At 40.8% G+C, this 21,942-nt stretch overlaps 1 protein-coding gene across 10 annotated transcripts; it reads left to right on the top strand.

Annotated features, from left to right (window-relative positions):
• The first annotated feature begins 1,013 nt into the window (after positions 1 to 1,013).
• On the top strand, positions 1,014 to 20,771 carry abcb5 (ATP-binding cassette, sub-family B (MDR/TAP), member 5). Of its 10 annotated transcripts, none has more exons than XM_042317170.1 (29): positions 1,015 to 1,168; positions 1,865 to 1,942; positions 2,974 to 3,076; positions 3,178 to 3,220; positions 3,419 to 3,569; positions 10,723 to 10,816; positions 11,188 to 11,379; positions 11,535 to 11,706; positions 12,003 to 12,127; positions 12,251 to 12,428; positions 12,592 to 12,705; positions 12,863 to 12,973; positions 13,169 to 13,294; positions 13,833 to 14,036; positions 14,312 to 14,482; positions 14,735 to 14,896; positions 15,157 to 15,378; positions 15,794 to 15,952; positions 16,208 to 16,312; positions 16,446 to 16,523; positions 16,756 to 16,839; positions 17,047 to 17,250; positions 17,540 to 17,640; positions 17,743 to 17,883; positions 18,331 to 18,487; positions 18,594 to 18,791; positions 19,035 to 19,241; positions 19,503 to 19,649; positions 19,828 to 20,771. In XM_042317170.1, exons 2-29 carry the CDS (start codon positions 1,891 to 1,893, stop codon positions 20,023 to 20,025), a joined length of 3,999 nt encoding a protein of 1,332 aa, XP_042173104.1. In that variant the 5' UTR covers positions 1,015 to 1,168; positions 1,865 to 1,890; the 3' UTR covers positions 20,026 to 20,771. The 10 variants fall into 10 exon arrangements, 9 of the variants coding, with proteins under 9 accessions (XP_042173108.1, XP_042173104.1, XP_042173103.1 ...); XM_042317169.1 differs by having other exon boundaries at positions 3,175 to 3,220; XM_042317168.1 differs by having other exon boundaries at positions 2,959 to 3,076.
• Positions 20,772 to 21,942: the final 1,171 nt, after the last annotated feature.

Raw genomic sequence — 21,942 nt, 5'->3', positions numbered from 1 at the left:
ACTATCTGCTGGTAAGAGTGGTCTTATTCCACTTATAAGGATTATATTTATTCCACTTTTACTGATATGTGATGGGATGAATGTATGAAGTACGACATTACCATTGGCTTTGGGGGGCCAGTGTTTTGGGCAACCATAGTCCTGAAGAAGACCCATAGTGGGGCCAAACATGATCATCCTAATATTCAAACATTGTATTGATCCTCATAATATTCGGACATTGGTATGATTAGCCTAATATTAAGACATGTTATTGATCATTCTAATATTTAAACATGGTGGGGAGGCAGGTAGCCTAGTGGTTAGAGTGTTGAACTTGTAACCAAAAGGTTGCTAGATCAAATCCTGAGCTGACAAGCTAAAAATCTGTTATTCTACCCCTGAATAAGGCAGATAAACCCACTGTTCCTAGGCAATCATTGAAAATAAGAATTTGTTCTTAACTGACTTGCCTAATTAAATAAAGGTTAAAAAATAAGTGGAATATTCAAACAGGTTGTTGATTACCCTAATATTCACTTGGCAGGCCATGGCAAATATAATTTGAATGAATGCATCATGCCATTAGAACAATGGTACACATATGTATGCTGAATATTCATTAATGAAATTAATAACAACATTTATAATAATAAGCTCACAATGACGATGTGTCTCTCTTTTCCTTTGAGATTTCAGGATCCTAGTTGAGGACAATTTCAGATTAGCACTTGGATGCATTTCAAAGGTTATGACACATTATACAAGTTGCTTGTCACACCCACAGAAGCAGAACTATGACGCCAACCACATGACTTTGAGGTGTGACAGTGCACCTGTCAGAAGAACTTCAATTCAAAAGTTCATACACTTATCACATAAATCGAAGACAGAATAAATCAATATCAAATGACCTGTCTATGAAATATGCCATCAGTGACATGAAGTGTCATTATTGATGAATTGTATAATGTGTCATGAAGCGCCTCCCCCAGCCGTGTGGAATGTCAATAGGATCCTGAACTTGAGGTAACCTGACACCTGATGATGATGCTGTCCTGCATAGCGATATAAAATCTCCCAGCTCCCAAAAGAATGATTACATTCATCTGACAATTAGTAAGGGTGGTATTATGTTGAGAGAATAGCTTGTGGATTGTCTAAAAGGCTCATACTGGATTCTCTGAAGGTAAGTAGCCCACATCTGTACACATTATGTTTGTAGACTACAATATTTGGTACAACATGCTTTAAAAAAATATATTCCATAGCTTTAATTTTGTTGTTGTTGTTGACAAAACCCCTCTTATTGTGATTCATTCATTTTAAATGTTGAACTTAGTTCCACAAGATGTAAAAGCCAATATGCACTTTTTGATATGTAGCTTAACACGGTATTAGAAATGTAAAGATATTATTACTATAATACTACATTTGCCAATATTTGCAATTTAATGGTCTCATAATGAATATTGAAAATATAAAATCATTTGAGATGCAGTAAGAAAAGCAAGTGTTGATGAGCATTACCCTTGTACAGCCTCCCTGGCTCCCTGGCCTCCCGGTTCCGGAAAGAACCCTCCATTAAAATACATTACTGTAATTATTTGCTAAATGACATCACAGTTTATAGACGTTACACAAGTTAAACTTGATTTACATGCAAGTTGTCTAGTTAAAAGCAGCTTAAAAACATGTACTACAACATGCATACATACATGAAGGCCAACCTCAACTCGCCCTAGCATAGCATTCAGATTGTTTAGTACAGAAATCATTATTCACTTTTCAAAATGTACATTAACTCGTTTATTTAGGGTCCGCAAATATTCTCATATTTACTATATTGAAATGACAGTATAAAATCGCTTTCTCTGAATTCCAGGAACGCAGCGTCTGAGTTCATTCACCATGGGGAGAGAGGATGGGGACATGCCAGACTCTCTACCAACCATCCCTGAGGGTATTGTCTGTCTCACATCATTTAAGGTCTTATTTATTAGCATAGAATTCCAAGTTAAGAGTAGATTAGAAGGAGTTGTGGTTGACTGATATAATCAGTAAGTGAAATTAAATAATTCTGTATAGTCAGTACACCAAAGTGAGAGGTGTCGTTCAACCTGGTTTCAGAGCACTTCATATTATTCTCTATGTAAATCGTAAAATCAATTTAGTATGATATGTTAAGTTTTGTATGGTATGTATTACTTTGTGGATGTCCATCACCCATTTTGTATGACATGTTAGGAATTACAATTTGTATTATATGTTGCGAATTAGAAAAATATCAATATGTTCCCGAATTTGCTAAAAGTATGATATGTTACGAATTCTAGCTAGGTAGCTAGGTGGCTAACTTTAGCTAGCTTGCTAGCGTTAGCTAGGTTTGGGGTAAGGTTTAGGAGTTAGGGTTAAGGTTAGGGTTAAGTTTGAAATTAGGTTAAAGGGTTACGGTTAGAGTTATGGTTATAGGAAGGGTAACTAAAGGGGTTATGGTTATGTGGAAGGGTTAGCTAAAAGGATAATGGTTAGGGGAAGGGTTAGCTAAAAGGATTATGGTTAGGGGAAGGGTTAGCTAAAAGGATTATGGTTAGGGGAAGGGTTAGCTAAAAGGATTATGGTTAGGGGAAGGGTTAGCTAAAAGGATTATGGTTAGGGGAAGGGTTAGCTAAAAGGATTACATTTAGTGTTAGGGGGAGGATTAGCTAACATACTAATTTGAGTGTCCCGAATGTACATTTACTATGTTATGTCTAATCAATGAGACCAGGCAGTATCATTGGATGGCAGGTAGCCTAGTGGTTAAGAGCAATGGACTAGTAAAAGAAAGGTCGTTGGTTTGAATCCCCAAGCTGACTAGGTGATAAATCTGTTCATGTGTCCTTTAGCATGGCACTTAACCTCCCTTTAAATCGCGCTGGACAAAGAGTGTCTTCTAAATGATTTCTATGTTTAATTGATCATTGGTAATTGATTCAGAGGTATTTGCAAAAGGCTACCCCAACCTGGCCTTCCATGAGGATAAGAAGCCTCAGGAGCGGATGACAGAGGGGCAGCCAACCGTTGACACGGAATGCAAGCCAAAGAAGGGCCTCGGGTAAGCAACATTGCCATTCCTACTTTACTCCTATTACAGTGTGCTATTACTGTTAAATATATTTTGGTTTGCTCATGAATCTATGTTTCATTTTCAAGAAGGAAGAAAAAAGAACCAGCCAAAGCAGTGGGATTTTTCCAGTTGGTATGTCCTAATTTTGGTTTCAGAAATAGTAGGAAATACACACTAATCTTTTGGCAATCTGCACATACACTGTAGTACATGTAGTATATGTCAAAATGGGATAATTTGTTACAAGTGATCATGACAAGATTCATATTCTCCAGTCATTCCAATGTCTGCTGCATTTGACTGTGGTTTTTATGTGTGTTGTGGTTGCAGTTCCGCTACGCTACTGGTTGTGAGGTGCTCCTGATGATAATCGGCCTGCTATGTGCTGCCCTCCACGGGATAGCCCTGCCCCTTATGTGTGTTGTGTTTGGACAGATGACCGACAGCTTTGTACAAAGTGGACAGCAGCTCAACCTTACAGGTACATATTCTGTTTGACAAGGTACAGATGTAGAATCTTAATTTGATCACTCTGTCGCAGGACAAGGGCTCTATTTTAACAAACCTAATGCAATGGTAAATCTAAATGCTGGCGGTAGGGCTTTTGGTTGGGGGTTTGTCGGAAAATATTTTTCTATTTTCACAACCAAAAATGATTGGCGCAGTGCTGACGGTGGCGAGAAAGGGCTTAGTTTTGACGATTAAACTAGTTGTGGGTGTGTCAGGCTTGGCCCCTCACTGGCCATTCAGAAAGTGCTCAATGGCTAAATATATGGTTTATTCAAGTTGTGTATTTATGGTCTTTTATGTATCACCTTGGAATTAACTCCAATTCCAAAGTTAGTCCATTATAGTGTGTTAAACAGCTTACAGAAATTAAATAACACAATGTAGACCTATCCTCTCTTTGCTAAATAGGTCAACTTGAACTTGTTTCCAGTCTTCATTGTTCTAAGTAATTGCATGGTTTCAATGTGGACATAAATACATAGCATTCACACTGATATAGGGGCTAGGGCCTACTGTAAATTGCATTATGGCTGAGCATGGACATGCCAAAAGTTGTCAATAAGCTAAGGTCTAAAAAGAGAGCTAATCACATTTGAAACAAAACAACCACTTGTATTAAATAGGCAATGTCTAAATACAGTTACAGGCACCATAATTACTCCTCTCAAACTTGATCTTTTAATAAAGCTTTGGTGATTAAGATTTGCTTCCAACCCTTTTACAATCTTGACTAGCCTACTTGATTGCATTGGGCAGGACAAAAATAAATCAGCCTTCATTGACAGAATCGGAGGCTATGCTTGGTTTTTAATAAAATAAAACAAAATGGGTGGAAAATATAGTGTTTTATGTTTTTAAATACTATGAAGGCCTATACAGGCACCAAAAGCCCATTACTCTTGTTCCATGTTCATATGGGCAGTGTGAGTCACAGCTGGATATCCGCTGTTTAAATCGGTAAAACCATCTTCTGTTTGGTCTTAAATATCCCTGCCAGCACTCCCTGAAATTAGCACTTTGATCATGTTTTTAAGGACGCACCTCAAATATTTCCACCCCTCCCATCTGAGCGCAAGCAAGCTGGAACAAGACAGGGAAATGACCGATCCTTGTGCAATAGTTTAACAATAGCAGAGCGCTGGTTTTAAGAGGTCGAAATTGCAAATGAAAGTGAGTTTGACACTAGCCCTGCCATAACGCCAGCCAAAAATAGAGCGGATCCTTCCCAACAACGCAGAAAATGTTTACTGTTTATACTTCACCCAGTCCCCACTGCCAGAGTATACCACTTTGTGAATGTTTAGTGTATATACTTCACCCTGTCCCCCCTGCTAGTGTATCCCACCTTGTGAATGTTTACTGTATATACTTCACCCCTCCCCACTGAGAATGTTGACTGAATCCAGCACTTCCTGGTTCTGTCAGCAGTCATTGTCCTGTTGGAATGTAAATCTTTGCCCCAGCCCCCCGAGTGACACAGCGGTCTAAGGCACTGCATTGCCGTGATAGATGCGTCACTACAGACCCGGGTTCGATACCTGGAGACCCATGAGGTGGCGCACAATTGGCCCAGCATTGTCCGGGTTAGGAGAGGGTTTGGCCGGCCAGGATGTCCTTGTCCCATTGTGCTCTAGTGACTCCTTGTGGCGGGCAGGGCGCATGCACGCTGACTCGTGTCGCTAATTGTACGGTGTTTCCTCTGACACATTGGTGCGGCTGGCTTCCGGGTTAAGGAAGCAGTGTGTCAAGAAGCAGTGCGGCTTGGCAGGGTTGTATTTTGAAGGATGCATGGCTCTTGACCTTTGCCTCTCCCGAGTCCATACGGGAGTTGCAACGAGTTACACTGTAACTACCAATTGGATATCACAAAATTGGGGTAAAAAGTACACCCCCAAAAATATCTTCGCCCCAGTCTAAGATAATTTACACTCTGAAGCATGTTCACAACAAGGATTTGGCTCTATTTATTGTTCCCTCTATCCAGTCTCACAGTCCCTGCCACTTAAAAGCTTCACGGTAGGGATGGTGTTAAATAGGTGATGAGCTGTGCATGTTTTTCTCTTATGATCTGTCTTTCACGTGCCTTTTTTTTGCAAACTCCAACTGTCATGTTCCTTTTTCTCAGGAGTGGCTTCCATCTGGCCACTCTCCCATAAAGCCAAGATTGGTGAAGTGCTGTAGAGACTCTTGTCCTTCTGGTAGCTTCTCCCTTCTCAGCCAAGGAAAGGGAAAGGGGATCTCTAGTCAGTTGCACAACTGTTGTCTTCTGCATTTAACCCAACCCTTCTGAATCAGAGAGATGCGGGGGGCTGCCTTAATCGATGTCATTGGTTCTCAGGGAGCAGTCAGTGGGCAAGACAAGATATTTAAGTGCCTTTGAACAGGGTATGGTAGTAGGTGTCAGGCACACCGGTTTGTGTCAAGAACTGAAACGCTGCTGGTATCCCATGTGTATCAAGATTGGTCCACCACCCAAATGACATCCAGCCAACTTGACACAACTGTGGGAAGCATTGGAGTCAACATGGGCCAGCATCCCTGTGGAACGCTGTCGACAGCTTGTAGAGTCCATGCCCCGATGAATTGAGGCTGTTTTGAGAGCAAAAGAGCCCTTCATGTCTTACTCATACTGGCTACGGAGAGTGTGATCACACAGTCATCCGGAACAGTCGGTGCTCTCATACATGGTTCAGTGTTGCTTTCCTCGAAGCGAGCATAGAAGGATAGCATTATGGTCATATTTGCAGAAATGGAGGGCAAGGGAGAGCTTTGTATGTATCTCTCTTTGTGGAGTAAAGGTGATTTAGAGTTTTTTTCACCTCTAGTTGCACAGGTGACATGCTGGTAGGATTTCAGTTTTCCAGCATCAAAATCACCATCCACTAGGATCGCTGCCTCTGGGTGAGCATTTTCTTGTTTGCTTATGGTCCTATCCAGCTGGTTGATTGCGGTCTTAAGTGCCAGCATTGTTTTGGTATTTGACATTTATTAGGATCTCCATTAGCCGCTGCAGAAGCATCAGCTACTCTTCCTGGGGTCCACATGAAACATACTAACATCATACATAGTACAGCACATTATTAGTCAAGGACTGAAATGCATACATTTGAAACATCACACATAGCCTATGTATCAGTACATACACACAATATCTAGATCTAAACAGTGCAATTAACATTACAATACAAAATATATAAAATGGCTGTGCAGCAAGGTGTTTGTAACTGCTTTCTTCCGTCAAAGGAGAGTCTGACCAAAATGCAGCGTGGTGGTTACTCATGTTCTTTAATGGAAGATGAACGATACATGAAATAACATAAATCTACAAAACAACAAACAGAACGTGAAAACCTATACAGCCTATCTTGTGACAACAAACACAGAGACAGGAACAATCACCCACAAACACACAGTGAAACTCGGGCTACCTAAATATGGTTCCCAATCAGAGACAACGATAATCACCTGACTCTGATTGAGAACCGCCTCAGGCAGCCATAGACTTTCCTAGACAACCCTACTCAGCCACAATCCCAATACCTACTAAAACCCCAATACAAAAACACACCACAAAATAAACCCATGTCACACCCTGGCCTGACCAAATAAATATAGAAAACACAAAATACTAAGACCAGGGCGTAACAGTGTTCGTTTACCTGTTTTTTTAAACTGATTTTATTGCTAGCTTGAGTTACCTGGAGTGATAGAGTTCCATGTAGTCACAGCTCTATTTAATACTGTACAGCCTCTGTTCTGGACCTGGGGACTGTGACGAAACCTCTGGTTCATGTCTTGTGTTGTACCGATGAGTGTTCGAACTGTGTTCCAACTGCTTGAACAAACAGTTCGGTATCTTCAACACATCAATACCTTGCACTAAGACCAATAGTGGTTCAGTCAATCTCTCCTCAACTTTGAGCCAGGAGAGACTGATATGCATGTTACTGACACTTACCCTCCAAGTACTGTACATCTAAGTGCGATATGTGCTGCTTTGTTCTGGACCAACTGCAATTTACCTATGTCCTTTTTTGCTGCACATGACCACAGTAGTCCAGAAGCGACAAAACTAGGGCCTGTAGGACCTGTCTGGTTGACTGAGATATCAAGAAGGCAGAGCAATGCCCTATCATGGACAGATCTCTTCCCATTTTAGCAACCATTGAGTCTATATGTTTTGACCATGACAGCTTACTACCTAGGGTTACATCCAGCAGTTTAGTCTCATCAACTTGCTCAATAGCCACATTATTCAATAATAGATCTAAACAAGGTTTATCGTTGACTGATTGATTTGTTAAATAAATAATGCTTTTTGTTTTGAGATATTTATCACCAGACTATTGCTAGTTACCCATTCTAAAACTGACTGGATCTCTATATTAAGTGTCTCAGTTATTTATTTACTGTTGCAGAAGACGTGTATGCTGTTGATTTTGTCAGCGTACATAGACAAACAGGTTTTATTCAAGTTCAGTGGAAGGTCATTTGTAAAAACAGAAAACAATAGTGGCCCTAGCCGGCTGCCCCCGCGGTAAACCACACTCAACGGAATTTGCATGAGAGAGGCTTCCATTAACGAAAACCCTCTGTGTTCTATTAGATAGGTAACTCTCAATCCATAATAAGGCAGCGGATGAAAATCCTCTGCAATAGGTTAGGATCACTACATCAAAAGCTGCTCTGAAGTCTAACATAACACCTCCCACCATCTTCTTACTCTTCATTTCTTTCAGCCAATCATCAGCCATTTGTCAGTGCTGAGCATGTTGAGTGCCCATCCCTATAAGCATGCTGAAAGTCTGTTGTTAATTTGTTTTCTGTAAAATAACTTTGTATTTGATCAAACTATTTTTTTCTCCAAAAGTTTGCTAAGCACTTGTAACAGGCTGACTTGTCAGGTGTTTTAACCATTAAAGGGTGCTCTTCTATTCTTGGGTAGCGGAATTACCTTTGCCTCCCTCCATGTCTGAGGGCACACACCGTCTTCTAGGCTTGTGGTGTTAAATCCACAGCTATCTTGGTAAATAGTATAGTCTACAGCTTATCACAAGGTATTCTTAGTCAGGTGAGCAGAACCTCGAGACTTCCTTAATATCACTCACCAGCTGTTGTTAACAGAGACACTCACCTCCCCATTGATCTTACCTGAGCTAGATGTATATTATCCGTGTCCTTGTTCAGCCACTACTCTAAGAAACATAGGATATTACAGTTCTTCAGGTTCCATTTATAGGATAGTCTCGAAAAGAGCTTGTCCAGTTTGTTCTCTTGCACGTTCGCTAACAGAACAGAGGGTAGAGGCAGTTTATGTATTCATCTATGTACAATCGTGGCCAAAAGATTTGAATGACACAAATGTTAAAGTTTGCTGCTTCAGTGTCTTTAGATATTTTTGTCAGATATCTTGGAATACTGAAGTATAATTACAAGCATTTCATAAGTGTCAAAGGCTTTTATTGACAATTACATGAAGTTGATGCAAAGAGTCAACATTTGCAGTGTTGACCCTTCTTTTTCAAGACTTCTGCAATCTGCCCTGGCATGAACAATACAAAGGTATTGTTCATCACCAAACTGTTCCTGGATGGTTGGGAGAAGTTGCTCTCGGAGGATGTGTTGGTACCATTCTTTATTCATGGCTGTGTTCTTAGGTAAATTTGTGAGTGAGCCCACTCCCTTGGCTGAGAAGCAACCCCACACATGAATGGTCTCAGGATCGCTCACATTGTCTTCTCCGGACAAGCTTTTTTCCAGATGCCCCCAAACAATCAGAAAGGGGATTCTTCAGAGAAAGTGACTTTACCCCAGTCCTCAGCAGTCCAATCTCTGTACATTTGACAGAATATCGGTCTGTCCCTGATGTTTTTCCTGGAGAGAAGTGGCTTCTTTGCTGCCCTTCTTGACACCAGGCCATCCTCCAAAAGTCTTTGCCTCACTGTGAGTGCAGATGCACTCACACCTGCCTGCTGCTATTCCTGAGTAAGCTCTGTACTGGTGGTGCCCCTATCCTGCAGCTGAATCAACTTTAGGAGACAGTCCTGGCGCTTGCTGGACTTTCTTGGGCGTCCTGAAGCCTTCTTCATTTAGGTGGGCAGGACTGAGAGTAGCAGAGGGGTGAGATTAAAACGCTTATGATCAGTGATAGTTATTACTGAAAACACTATATAGATGTCTGAGTACATATCCAGTATCTATCCAAAATGTAATGTGTATAATCCAGAAACAGATATATTTGTTGTGTAATTACTGTGTATAAAAGTACCATGTATGACTGCAGCTGGTTCAGAAAATTATCATTTATGCAGGGTTAACTGCAACAAAATAAGTTATCCTTAGTGCTTTGATTACCCCTGCAATCCTCTCACCACAAACATGGTTATCATATTTTCAAGATAATGTTTGTATAGAGCGATCCGTGGCTGTGATAAACAATGCTCGGACAAATACAGTTGATGTATTATGTAAAACTGTATCAGATATCAACAACTCTTGACCAAGCAACAGACCTACAATGTGAGTGGTGGGACGACATTTTATTTTCTGAGAATAATATAGAACATATTGTATTATAAACTCTACTTCCTTCCTATGAAATGTCATATTGTGTACTCCAATAATTGACTCCTGACGGTATGTAAATAGTTTTTTGATCATAAAAAAAGTGCCATGTATGTAAAACATGTGTATAATGTATATGTAGCCTAACAAAACAGAGCATCAAACACAGGGGGATATGCAAAAAACCCCACTAAACAGCAGAATTGGTCAGGAACTAGTAAAACGGCCGCTATCCAATCCAGCATCATTCAATGCCCATTAATTATAATCCACATAATAATCCACCTGTCATGTTGCTGCAGGATTATTTTCCTGCTGTAGCAAACTGGCTCAAATTAAGATTTTACATCTGTGTATTGGCTATAAAGTGCAGGGATCCTTTGTGGCCATGTATTACAGTGAGATACATATGTGATTATTTCTATTATGGGTTGCATTGTTTAGGCATATCTTCACCATGTATAATGGTGATTTGTGGATTATGTTTTATACTACACATATCATATGTTAGGCACGCCAGATTGTGAACATTGACTACTGGTATTGTCATTTCTCCATAGCCAATTTCACTGTGGAGGAGATCAGCGCTTTATTGAACTCAACTGACGGATGTATTCAAATTCCTGGAGTTGATATAGAGGCTCTAATGACTCGGCAAGTGATAATGAGTACAGTAGATAACAGACACACATTATCAATATATTATATCATAATTATATCCTCATGTAAATACAATGTGGCTTTTATTTCTGATTATAAACTGGGTGGTTTGAGCCCTGAATGCTGATTGGCCCGTATACCACGGGTATGACAAAAAAATATATTTTTACTTATCTAATTACATTGGTAACCAGTTTATAATAGCAATAAGGCAATGGGGTTTGTGGTATATGGCCAATATACCACGGCTAAGGGCTGTATCCAGGCACTCTGCATTGTATCGTGCATAAGAACAGGCCATATAACCCCCCCCGTTGCTTATTGCTTAAAAACATACTGTGTGATACATACATTTGAATTTCCAGACATGCCTATTACTTCATTGGGATCGGTTGTGCTGTGTTCCTGCTGGGGACCTTTCAGGTGATGTTGTTCTTGTTGACAGCCACCAAACAGACCAAACGGATCCGGGAGAAATACTTCCATGCCATCCTCCACCAACAGATGTCCTGGTTTGATACACACCAGATAGGAGTTCTCAACGTCAGGTTAACAGAGTGAGTTTGATACATTGAATGAATGATTGGGATTTAAAAAAAAATCAAAGACAATGTCATATTTTAGCATATATGATCACATTGAGCAACTACAGATTGTTTCAATAATGTCAATTATTATAATATAAATAATTTAATACTTTTACTTTCTACAGTGACATCAACACAATCAACGAAGGCCTTGGAGACAAGATCTGTGTGTTCGTGCAGTTCTTCTGCACCTTCTTGTCAGGGTTCATCATTGGTTTCATCTTCGGCTGGAAGCTAACCCTCGTCATCCTGGCCGTCAGTCCTCTCCTGGCAGGATCTGCTGCCGTCTGGTCCAAAGTAAGACTACCAATGATCTGCAAAGACAAAAGCTTCATCCCAAATGGTACCCTATTTCCTATATAGTGCACTACTTGAAAGTAATAGACTATATAGGGAATAAGGTGCCATATTGTTTTCATATGTGTCACTAAACAGTGGTCGCATCACTACTCTTGTGCCCAATCCCAAATCCATCCCTAGTTTATACTTATCCAATCCTCTCAGTTTTCCACAATCACATTTCTTTTATAAAGACATTTTTACATCAGCATTGTAAGATACCGTATTCATGAACAGTTTGTATTTGATTTCAGATACTTGCCACTCTGACCAGTAAGGAGCTGTCTGCCTATGCCAAAGCGGGGGCGGTAGCTGAAGAGATACTGGTGGCTATCAGGACAGTTGTGGCTTTCAATGGACAGAAGAAAGCTGTGGAAAGGTTAGTCAGTTATTAACTAATTAATGTGTTGCATAAAACTGTGGATCTTTCCATAATTATTCATATGATCTACCAAAATCAAGACACATTCCCCTATTTAGGCATGTCTTCTATATATTTTAGGTATGAAAGAAACTTGGAGGAGGCTAAAAACTTTGGAATAAAGAAGGCCATCACCACTAACGTGTCCATGGGCTTCACCCAGTTTGTCATATTTGGGACGTACGCCTTGGCTTTCTGGTACGGGACCAAGCTCTCTGTAGACGAGCCTGAAAACTACACCATTGGAAAAACCATTACAGTAAGCTTTTATGGAAGATTTTAAGTAAGAATTTACTATTTTCCAATAGATGCATTTCCATTTTATTGTGAAGAGGCCTCTGCAATGTCTTCACACCTGTTACTCTGTCTGATATTAATATAATTCCTTTCTTCATTACATTCTTTGTTGCTGCTATTTTTAGGTCTTCTTCTCAGTGATGATTGGGGCGTTCTCTTTGGGCCAGGGTGCGCCTAACTTGGAAGCCATCGCCAAAGCCCGGGGTGCTGCCTATGAAGTCTACAATACCATTGACCAGGTACCGGAAGTATTCAGTTTAACCCCTGAATCACCATAGCACTGACTCCATATGAACTCACTCTAACTCACTCAGAACAACATGATCTCAAGAACTCAAGTCGAATTTAGACATTTGTCCTACTGCCGCGGTTGATGAGTTGATTTGTTTGTCATAGCCGCGGCCCATAGACAGCAGTTCAAAGGAAGGTCACAAACCAGACTGTGTGAAAGGAGACATTGAATTCAAGAACATCCACTTCAGCTACCCCTCCAGGAAAGATGTCAAAGTAAGTAGTCGAACCAGATCCAGACACTAACCTGTCTCCAAATGATTTGAAAAATGCACAATAAGGAAGAAGCTAAGTTGAATTTTCAGTTTCCAGTTGGATTAGCAAAAACAAAATGACAAGCCGTACAATTGTAAAATGACAGGTAAAAATACATGTTAAATACGTTGTGGGATGTGTTCCCTGTCGCTGTAGATTCTTCAAGGAGTGAATCTGACAGTGCCTCGTGGGAAGACCATAGCTCTGGTTGGAGCCAGTGGATGTGGGAAGAGCACCACCATTCAGCTACTGCAGCGCTTTTATGATCCAGACTCAGGAGAGGTATGAACAAATCTGATCAAGGTTTATTCAAAGTGTGTTTAAAGTGCATTTGATGAGCCCGTCCTCCAATAGCTCCACCCACCAGCCTCCAGTGAAGGACTCGCATGCTTTATGATCCAACCTCAGGAGAGGTATGCAGTACACGAGCGCATTAAAGTTCAAACACCTGACCCATAGTGCATACAGACTCACATGCACACACACGTGTAATGGACACACAAACATTCACTCGCGTACACTCATTCCCAAGTTCTGGTTTATCAGGTTTAGTGTTGAATTCAGTTCAGTAAAAAGTAAAATAGTATTGTAGTGCCCTCTTGTGGAATGTTGATATATAATTTGTCAGAAACGCTGTTGGTTTTGTTTGCATAGCTGAGGGTGGTAGGGGTGCTGAGGCTGCTGCAGCACCCCTGATAAATCAAAATAAGAAATAAATAACAACAATAATAATAAACAGCATTCCCACCTTTATTACTCCTGTATGAGCATAGAAAATACTTTTGCATGCCTAATGAATATGACCCTGGTTTGTTGACAGATTACCCTGGATGGTCGGGACATCCGGACCCTGAATGTGAAGTGGCTGAGGGAGAATATGGGTATCGTCAGTCAGGAACCTGTGCTATTCGGAACAACCATTGCAGAAAACATCCGCTATGGCAGAGAGGATGCCACAGATGAGGACATCGAACGGGCCGTGAGGGAGGCCAACGCGTACGACTTCATCTCCAAACTCCCCGATGTACGTGGGGATACTGACAAATGAGTACATACAATGGCTTCAGTGTTTCACATGTATTATACATTAAATGATCTATGGTGTACAAATGATTTGAAGTGAGTAGGACAGCAGATATTCTGTTTCTATGGCGACTGTTGAATTGAAATGTTTAAAAAAAAAATGTTTTGAAATTGTATACAGTGTAAGGAAATGGCCAAATAGTGATGATGTTATCCAAATGGACTAATTTAAACATGATTATTTCATCTCCATCCCATTTCATGTGGCGTTAACAGAAGCTGAACACCATGGTGGGGGAGCGGGGAGCCCAGCTCAGTGGAGGACAGAAGCAGAGGATAGCTATCGCCCGGGCCCTGGTCAAAAACCCGAAGATCCTCCTGCTGGACGAGGCCACCTCCGCCCTGGACACCCAGAGTGAGTCGGTCGTTCAGGCCGCTCTGGATAAGGTCAGTACCCTCCCTGAGGACCAGACCCATGGTTAAGGTTGTTCTCAAACCTGCTTTTGCGCAACCTAATAGCCTGATTCGATTTGTTTGACTGCAGCCTTGCAAGTTCACGTTTGCAGCAGTTGACAAACGTCAAGAATCAGAGTGAATCCATGAGATCCTGTTGGAATCCATCGCAGCAAAAATGAAGACGTAATGAAAAAAATGATTTGGAACAAATGATGGCAATATTGTCTCCTCCCATTCCCATAGGCCAGAGCGGGCCGCACCACAATAGTGATCGCCCACCGCCTGTCCACCATCAGAACAGCTGACGTGATCGCTGGCTTCAGCAACGGAGAGGTGGTGGAGCAGGGAACACACAGGGAACTCATGGCCAAGAAGGGGGTTTACTACTCTCTGGTCATGCAGCAGGTACCCTATCATGCTCACTGCATCCCAAATGGCACCCTATTCCCTTTATAGTGCACTGCTTTTGACCACCAGGGCCCCAACTCTGCCTCAACAGTAGAATCAGCCAACGTCTAAATCAGAGTCCTCTTTAGAGACGTATATCATCAGTATCAGAGCAATATACCTTATCAAGCCTGTTTCTATATGAATAATGATCAGTAATAAACAGGCTCTGTGTGTAACATGTTCAAATCCACTATCACACCTTGTCTGTTGTTCAGAGTCAAGGGAAGCCAGAGGAAGATGAAGAGGACCCTGTGGAAGAGGATAACCCTCCTAAATATGAGGATCTGGATTCTGTCCTATATGACTCATCTGACATGGATGAGCTGGAAGTGGGAAACGAGGAAGGAATAGAAAACGGTGGCTTTGAAAAGAACTCAATCAGCAGCGGCCGTGTGGAAATGAAGACTACCAGGAGGAAATCTAAGAAGGACAAGAAGGTACTATTACATAGATAATCCTTTATGACGTCCTTTATGTGTTATATAGGAACATGGCTTTGTTATAGTGCTATTGCTAAACTATCATCATACCTATTATATAATGTATGGCATATAATGTATGGTGAATATAATGAATGGTATATAATGTAAGGTTTATAATGTATGGTTGCATTCATTTACATTTTAGTTATTTAGCAGAAGCTCTTATCTTGAGCGACTTACAGAAGCAATTAGGTTTAATTGCCTTGCTCAAAGGCATATCGACAGATTTTTCACCTAGTCGGCTCGGGGATTTGAACCTGCCACCCTACTGTATATAGTGATAGTTCATTGTCATCAGAAATAAGATCTGTTACATCATGTTGGTCCTTGGTCATTTAGTTTTGTCATTGATGACAATGTTTGATGACAGAAGGAAAAGAAACCAGATGAAGCTCCAGACATCCCGTTCACCAGAATCCTGGCCTTGAACAAGCCCGAGTGGCCGTACATGTTGGTAGGAACCCTGTCTAGCTTGGTGGGGGGAGCCGTTTATCCCTGTGTCGCCATCATCTTCGCCAAGATCATTGGAGTAAGTGTTTCACAAGACCACCTCCTTGTGTTGATAATATGAATATGAAGCATTGTTAAATACTGCAGAGACTATTCACATTTCCTAGGTGTCTTCATTGAATTTGATTAAAACGAGGTGGTCTTATTTTTCCACATCATTTATTTGATGGTCGTTGGTTAGAGGGTTTTGGGTCTTATTTTCCAAAGCAGCTTTTTCATTTTCTGTTGTTATCTATTTTGGGGGGGTTTCTCTCCACCCCGTGACCTTCTCTAGGTGTTTTCCGAGGTTGACCCGGAAGTCAAACGACAGAAAACCATGATGTTTTCCCTGCTCTTCCTTCTCATCGGAGGAGTGGCTTTTGTCACCTACTTCCTAAAGGTTTTCTAATTTATAGATCTAAACTGTGTCCACAATGGCAACCTATGCCCTATACAGTGCACTATCTCAAACCTTTAATATGTTGTGGGTATGTCTGGTTGGGTATATTTCTGCTGTATGTTCTATGTTTCAGGGTTACATGTTTGGAAAATCAGGAGAGCTTCTTACCATGAGGCTGAGGAGGCAGGTATTCCATGCCATGATGAGACAGGTAGGACAAACTGTCATGCGGGAACATATATACTTCAGCAATTGTACATACATTTAAAAAGACTGACTTGTCATTGCTAATTTACTTTACTGTATTGATAATATCAGCAAAAGGACGATGCTGAAATGCCACTTTGTGATGTTTTGCCTCAGAACCTTGCTAAAATTACGATTCTGAACTACCACTTTGCAGTGTTCTGCCTCAGAACCTTGCTAAAATGCATTCCTTACAGGAGATTGGATGGTTTGATGACAACAACAATGCAGTGGGAGTTCTAACCACCAGATTGGCCACCGATGCATCCCTGGTTAAAGGGGTAAGCACAATGCTCTGATTTACACATTGAGATACCGATCAAAATCTATCACATCAAGTCGATGTCAATTCAGAATCATTCTACTGTACAAATCTTAAAAAATGTCTACCTGTACATATGCTTCTATGTATTTACAGTTGCGTTCTTTAGAGTTGCAATGTCTGATAATGGATGGAACCTACTTGTTTCCTCTCTCCTCACCACCAGGCGACTGGGTCTAGGTTGGGTCTGGCCACCAACACAGTCTGTGCTCTCACCATCGCCATTGTGGTGGCCTTCATCCACAGCTGGCAGCTCACCCTCCTCATCCTCGCCTGTGTGCCCTTCCTCATTGGAGCCAACTTCATTCAGATGAGGGCCATGGCAGGCCACGCCTCCAAAGACCAGGGTGCCCTGGAGCAGTCTGGGAAGGTTAACATCAACTTTCTATTGCTATTGGGGGTTGCAAAATTCCGGTAATGTTTCCAAAATTCCCGGATTTTCTAGTAATCCCAGTTATAGGTTTTCCGGAATCAGGAGGGATTAAGCAGAAAATCAGGGAAACCTTAGAACAGGATATCTGGATAACCAGGGAATTTCAGGAAGGTTACTGCTATTATGCAACCCTAATTACAATGCACTTTGAGACAGTGGGCTATATCAGTGTGTGATACCATGTGTTCAAATAAAACGTTAATAAATCTTTATTCATCTTCTGTAGATATCTACAGAGACTGTTGAAAACTTCAAGACAGTTGTTGGATTGACACGGGAGGACGTCTTCTTTCACAAGTTCATGGACAGTCTAGAAAGACCATACCAGTAAGAGTACAGTTATTCACTTTGTTATAGACTCAGCTTTTGGATTGTTTGACCTTATAACCTACAGTCAAGTACTGATTAGATTTCAACTGAATACATCAGGAACGGTTTGGTGAAGGCTCCCATCTACGGACTAACATTTGCCGTTGCCCAAGCAATCCCTTACATGGTCAATGCTGCAATCTTCCGCTTTGGGTCCTGGCTTATTGCTCACTGTCACACAGAATATGAAAATGTTTTCCTGTGAGTATACATTCTGGTACTGTTATATCTAAAATGAATACATTCACACCAGGGTTGGTGTACATTCCATTTACATTCCTGTCAATTCAGGAAGTACACTGAAATTCCAATTCCAGTTGTCTTCAATGCTTTTCAATGAGGAAAATGTGGAGTTGGAATTGGGTTTTGAATTGACTGCAATTGAAATGGAATGTACCCCAACCCTGACTAGAACCCTTGGCTGCCACATTGTCACTACACGGTAATATAAAAATAATAGTAATAATATAATTATAACATTCATTTGGTGGGTGCTTATATTTGTCCTATTTCACACATGTGTATTAATGCACATGTGTGTTTTTTGCATATCCCAAATCTCCCTGACAGCCTCGTTGAGTTGGGTCATGACCAGGGTCTGCCGATATAGTGGCAGTGATAGTACAACATTGTCCTTTTCTTTCGCAGTGTGTTTTCTGTGATCATATTTGCTGCCATGAATATAGGAGAATCAGCATCTTTTGCTCCTGACTTTGCCAAAGCGAAAGCAGCTGCAGGGAGAATTCTTGGCTTGTTGGAGAAGAAACCAGAGATTGACATTTACAGTGAGGAGGGAGAGAAGCCAGTGAGTGAGATATAATGTGTTACTCCAATATAAACATAAAAACAATGATATAACATTGTGTTTTTTCTGGGACAATGATCTGGAAGAAAAATGTTGTCTTTTCCAGACGGACTTTGTCGGGGACATTGAGTTCCGAGGGATCCACTTTGCGTACCCGACCCGTCAGAACGTGAGGGTTCTCCAGGGGTTGAACGTGTCAGTGGGGCCTGGTCAGACCCTGGCCCTGGTCGGGGAGAGTGGCTGTGGTAAAAGCACCTCCATACAACTACTGGAGCGCTTCTATAGCCCTGCTGAAGGACAAGTGGTGAGACCAACACCAAAAATAATCAAATCATAAATGTAATATAAAGCACGCTTTCAAAACTATTTCAAAGTGCTAAACCAGTATACTGTGAATTGGAATGCAACAAATATAGTAAAACTGTTAGGCCACTTTTTAGCATTTTAATATTTAATATTTGTGAAGGTTGGCCTAAATCTGTGGTATTATTGTTGTCTCAGTTAATAAAGGGGTTGACCTAACTCTGGTATTATTGTGGTGTCTCAGTTAGTGGATGGGTTGGATACTAAGACCCTGAACCTGTCGTGGCTGAGGTCTCAGCTGGGCCTGGTGTCCCAGGAGCCCATCCTGTTCGACTGCAGCATCTCAGAGAACATCCAGTACGGGGACAACAGCAGAGAGGTCTCCCAGGATGAGATAGAGGAGGCAGCCAAGAACGCCAACATCCACGACTTCATCATGGGCCTGCCAGAGGTATAGTAACAGTATAGTGAGGGAGATGGGAGGAGACATGATAGGCTGTAGCTGTAGGATGATATTTGAAGTCTTCTCAAAGGGGATCCAAAAAATGTCACTGGTGAGGTCACAGTAGAACTTAAACTAATGTCTCTACAGATATTCATATAGAATAGCTATTGACTAGCCCAAGACGGGCTGTTATGACTTTATATTTTAATTTATATTTTAAAAGTGTTCAATATAGACAAACACTATAAATTGTGTTGTTTTTGTCAGAAATACAATACCAGGGTTGGGGACAAGGGGACCCAGATGTCTGGAGGTCAGAAACAGAGGATAGCCATCGCCAGAGCACTGGTCAGGCAGCCTAAAGTACTGCTGCTGGATGAAGCCACTTCCGCCCTGGACACAGAGAGTGAGAAGGTAAGTCACATGGACATTGAGTGCCGGCCATCTCATTTTCTACCTATTCATTAATTCATTAATTACTTAATGGCCTGGTCACACACAAAAGCTTATCTTCACACAGTATGTCCTCTCCCTCCTTCCCAAATAACCTCTGTCTTTCTGTTTCCTCTCTCCCTATCCCTCCCTCCCCCAGATTGTCCAACAGGCTTTAGACGCCGCCCGGCAGGGCCGCACCTGCATCGTGATCGCCCACCGCCTGTCTACCATTCAGAACGCAGACCAGATAGCAGTAATTCAGTATGGTCAGGTGACAGAGCAGGGTACACATACTGACCTCATGGCTAAAGGGGGGGCTTACTATGCCCTGGTCAACGCACAGGTCAACCACTAACTCATATTCAGATTGATGTTTTGCAGCGTATGTACTGTTCTGTTGAATGTTGTTTTGTGAGCTCTTTTTATTGAGCTGCACTTCTTAGCCAGGTCCCCCTTGAGAAAGAGGTCTCCTGTCCATAATGGGACTTCCTGGTTAAATGAAGGTTATTTATAAAAATGTATAAAGAATAAGGAATCTATATGGATAATGATATGGCAGCCATAACTCACTTTGAACGGACTGCTAAAATGATGTTCAATTGCATGATACAAACTGTCTCAGTGTCAATTGGTTTGATCACATGTAGGTGGTGCACTGAAATGTAGCCTATTGGGTTACTCACTGTATTACTCACTTTAGCAGTAATGCTGGAGCACGGACATCAGCGAAAATAAGTTTTGATAAGCTGCCTCGAATGAATGAACTGTTCTTGACCATGGCACCTTTCATTGTCTGAAGACAACGGGTACAGTATGTATTTCTATAAGAAAAACAGAAAGACACATTATCACAGTTAAATGACTGGATAAAAGCAGTGATTGGGAAAGGTTGTATACCTGTAAATGTGAGAGGTTGATGTTCAGAAGACTGTTGTATGTTATTGTATACTGTGATATTTTGATTATTTTAAACAGGGACACTATGCTCTAAAAGGCAAAGTATGCATTTGAAGAATATCTATATATTTAAATGAATACACTATGTAAGGCTGTTACTTGTTTGTAAATATGCATTCAAATAAAACATTACATCCCATAACATGTCATTTTTAACCCTGATTCTAAAGTGACATAATGATTCATCTAGAATCTAAATTAGATTGTGGGGAATATGTCAATACAATTTCAAATAAACTTGGAACTCGTTCATTTTAAATGAGACTAAATAGACTACTGAAGTCTAGAGGGCTGATGGACACAAGATGGCGCCCGTTGCCAATGAAACACGTTAGTGGGGTAGTAGAACTTTCAAAAGACTTCCATTTGATTTGAGGCCTTTTTCAAATGCCGCTAAATGTAGCCTATCTCCAACCACGGCTAACTTCGGTAAAAATGACACTTGTTTTCCAACTGTAAAAGAAGGTTTAAATAACACTAGGTGGCATAATTGTAGAAATATATGACCACGTCGTTTTAGTCTAGTGTTATGGAAATGATCTTATTTGGTTTACATTCCCAAATGAATGGTGGCAACATTAATTGTATTTCAACCTCCCGATTTCAATCAGAAATAATAGTCTACAGCTGGCCATAAGAAAATGATTTTAAAAAACACGTTAAAATATGTTTGTTGTCATCAAAATCGTAATAGTCGCGATAGTCCCAGGCTTGGTGTTAAACGATGTCGGCCTATTTCAAAAGGCCCAACATGAAGCGATGAACCAGTTATCCCTATCGTACATGCTCTTCTCAGTCAAGTCAACCTAAAACATTTGGGGAGACATGTATTATTCTTTGCCAATGTATTCACTTCGTTACATATTTGTTTTATTAAGAGTTCTAAGAGTTTTATATATTAACGTAGCCTACATTTTTCCCACAGCAGGTGAAACATGCACCGCTGCACTGTTTCCCAAATCCAGTAGTTGATTTGGTTCTGGGTGCCACTGCCGAGATTACTGAAATATATACTATAGACAGACTATAGTTTTTTAAGCAATAAATATAATATATTATTTCGTGGGAATAATTTTGTGGCTCTAGAGAAGTTTTGCACTACAATAAATATAAGTATTATGATGGAAATTATTTGACGGATCTATAAAAGTTTTGCGCCTCAACTTTTTCATCCGACTTTTGCCCATTTTATATTTGGTTTTGTTTGAATAATGCTGATATTAATAACATCCTATACATATTACCTTATGGCAAATTAACAAGTGCTGTAAACTTATACATATTAGAATGGAAAAAATACTTCTGTCTATTTCTA

Source organism: Oncorhynchus tshawytscha, unplaced genomic scaffold, assembly GCF_018296145.1.
Source record: "Oncorhynchus tshawytscha isolate Ot180627B unplaced genomic scaffold, Otsh_v2.0 Un_contig_107_pilon_pilon, whole genome shotgun sequence".
In the NCBI taxonomy this organism is placed as follows: domain Eukaryota; kingdom Metazoa; phylum Chordata; class Actinopteri; order Salmoniformes; family Salmonidae; genus Oncorhynchus; species Oncorhynchus tshawytscha.
The sequence above is the reverse complement of the archived record's forward strand: the minus strand, read 5'-3'. Positions and strand labels throughout refer to the sequence as shown.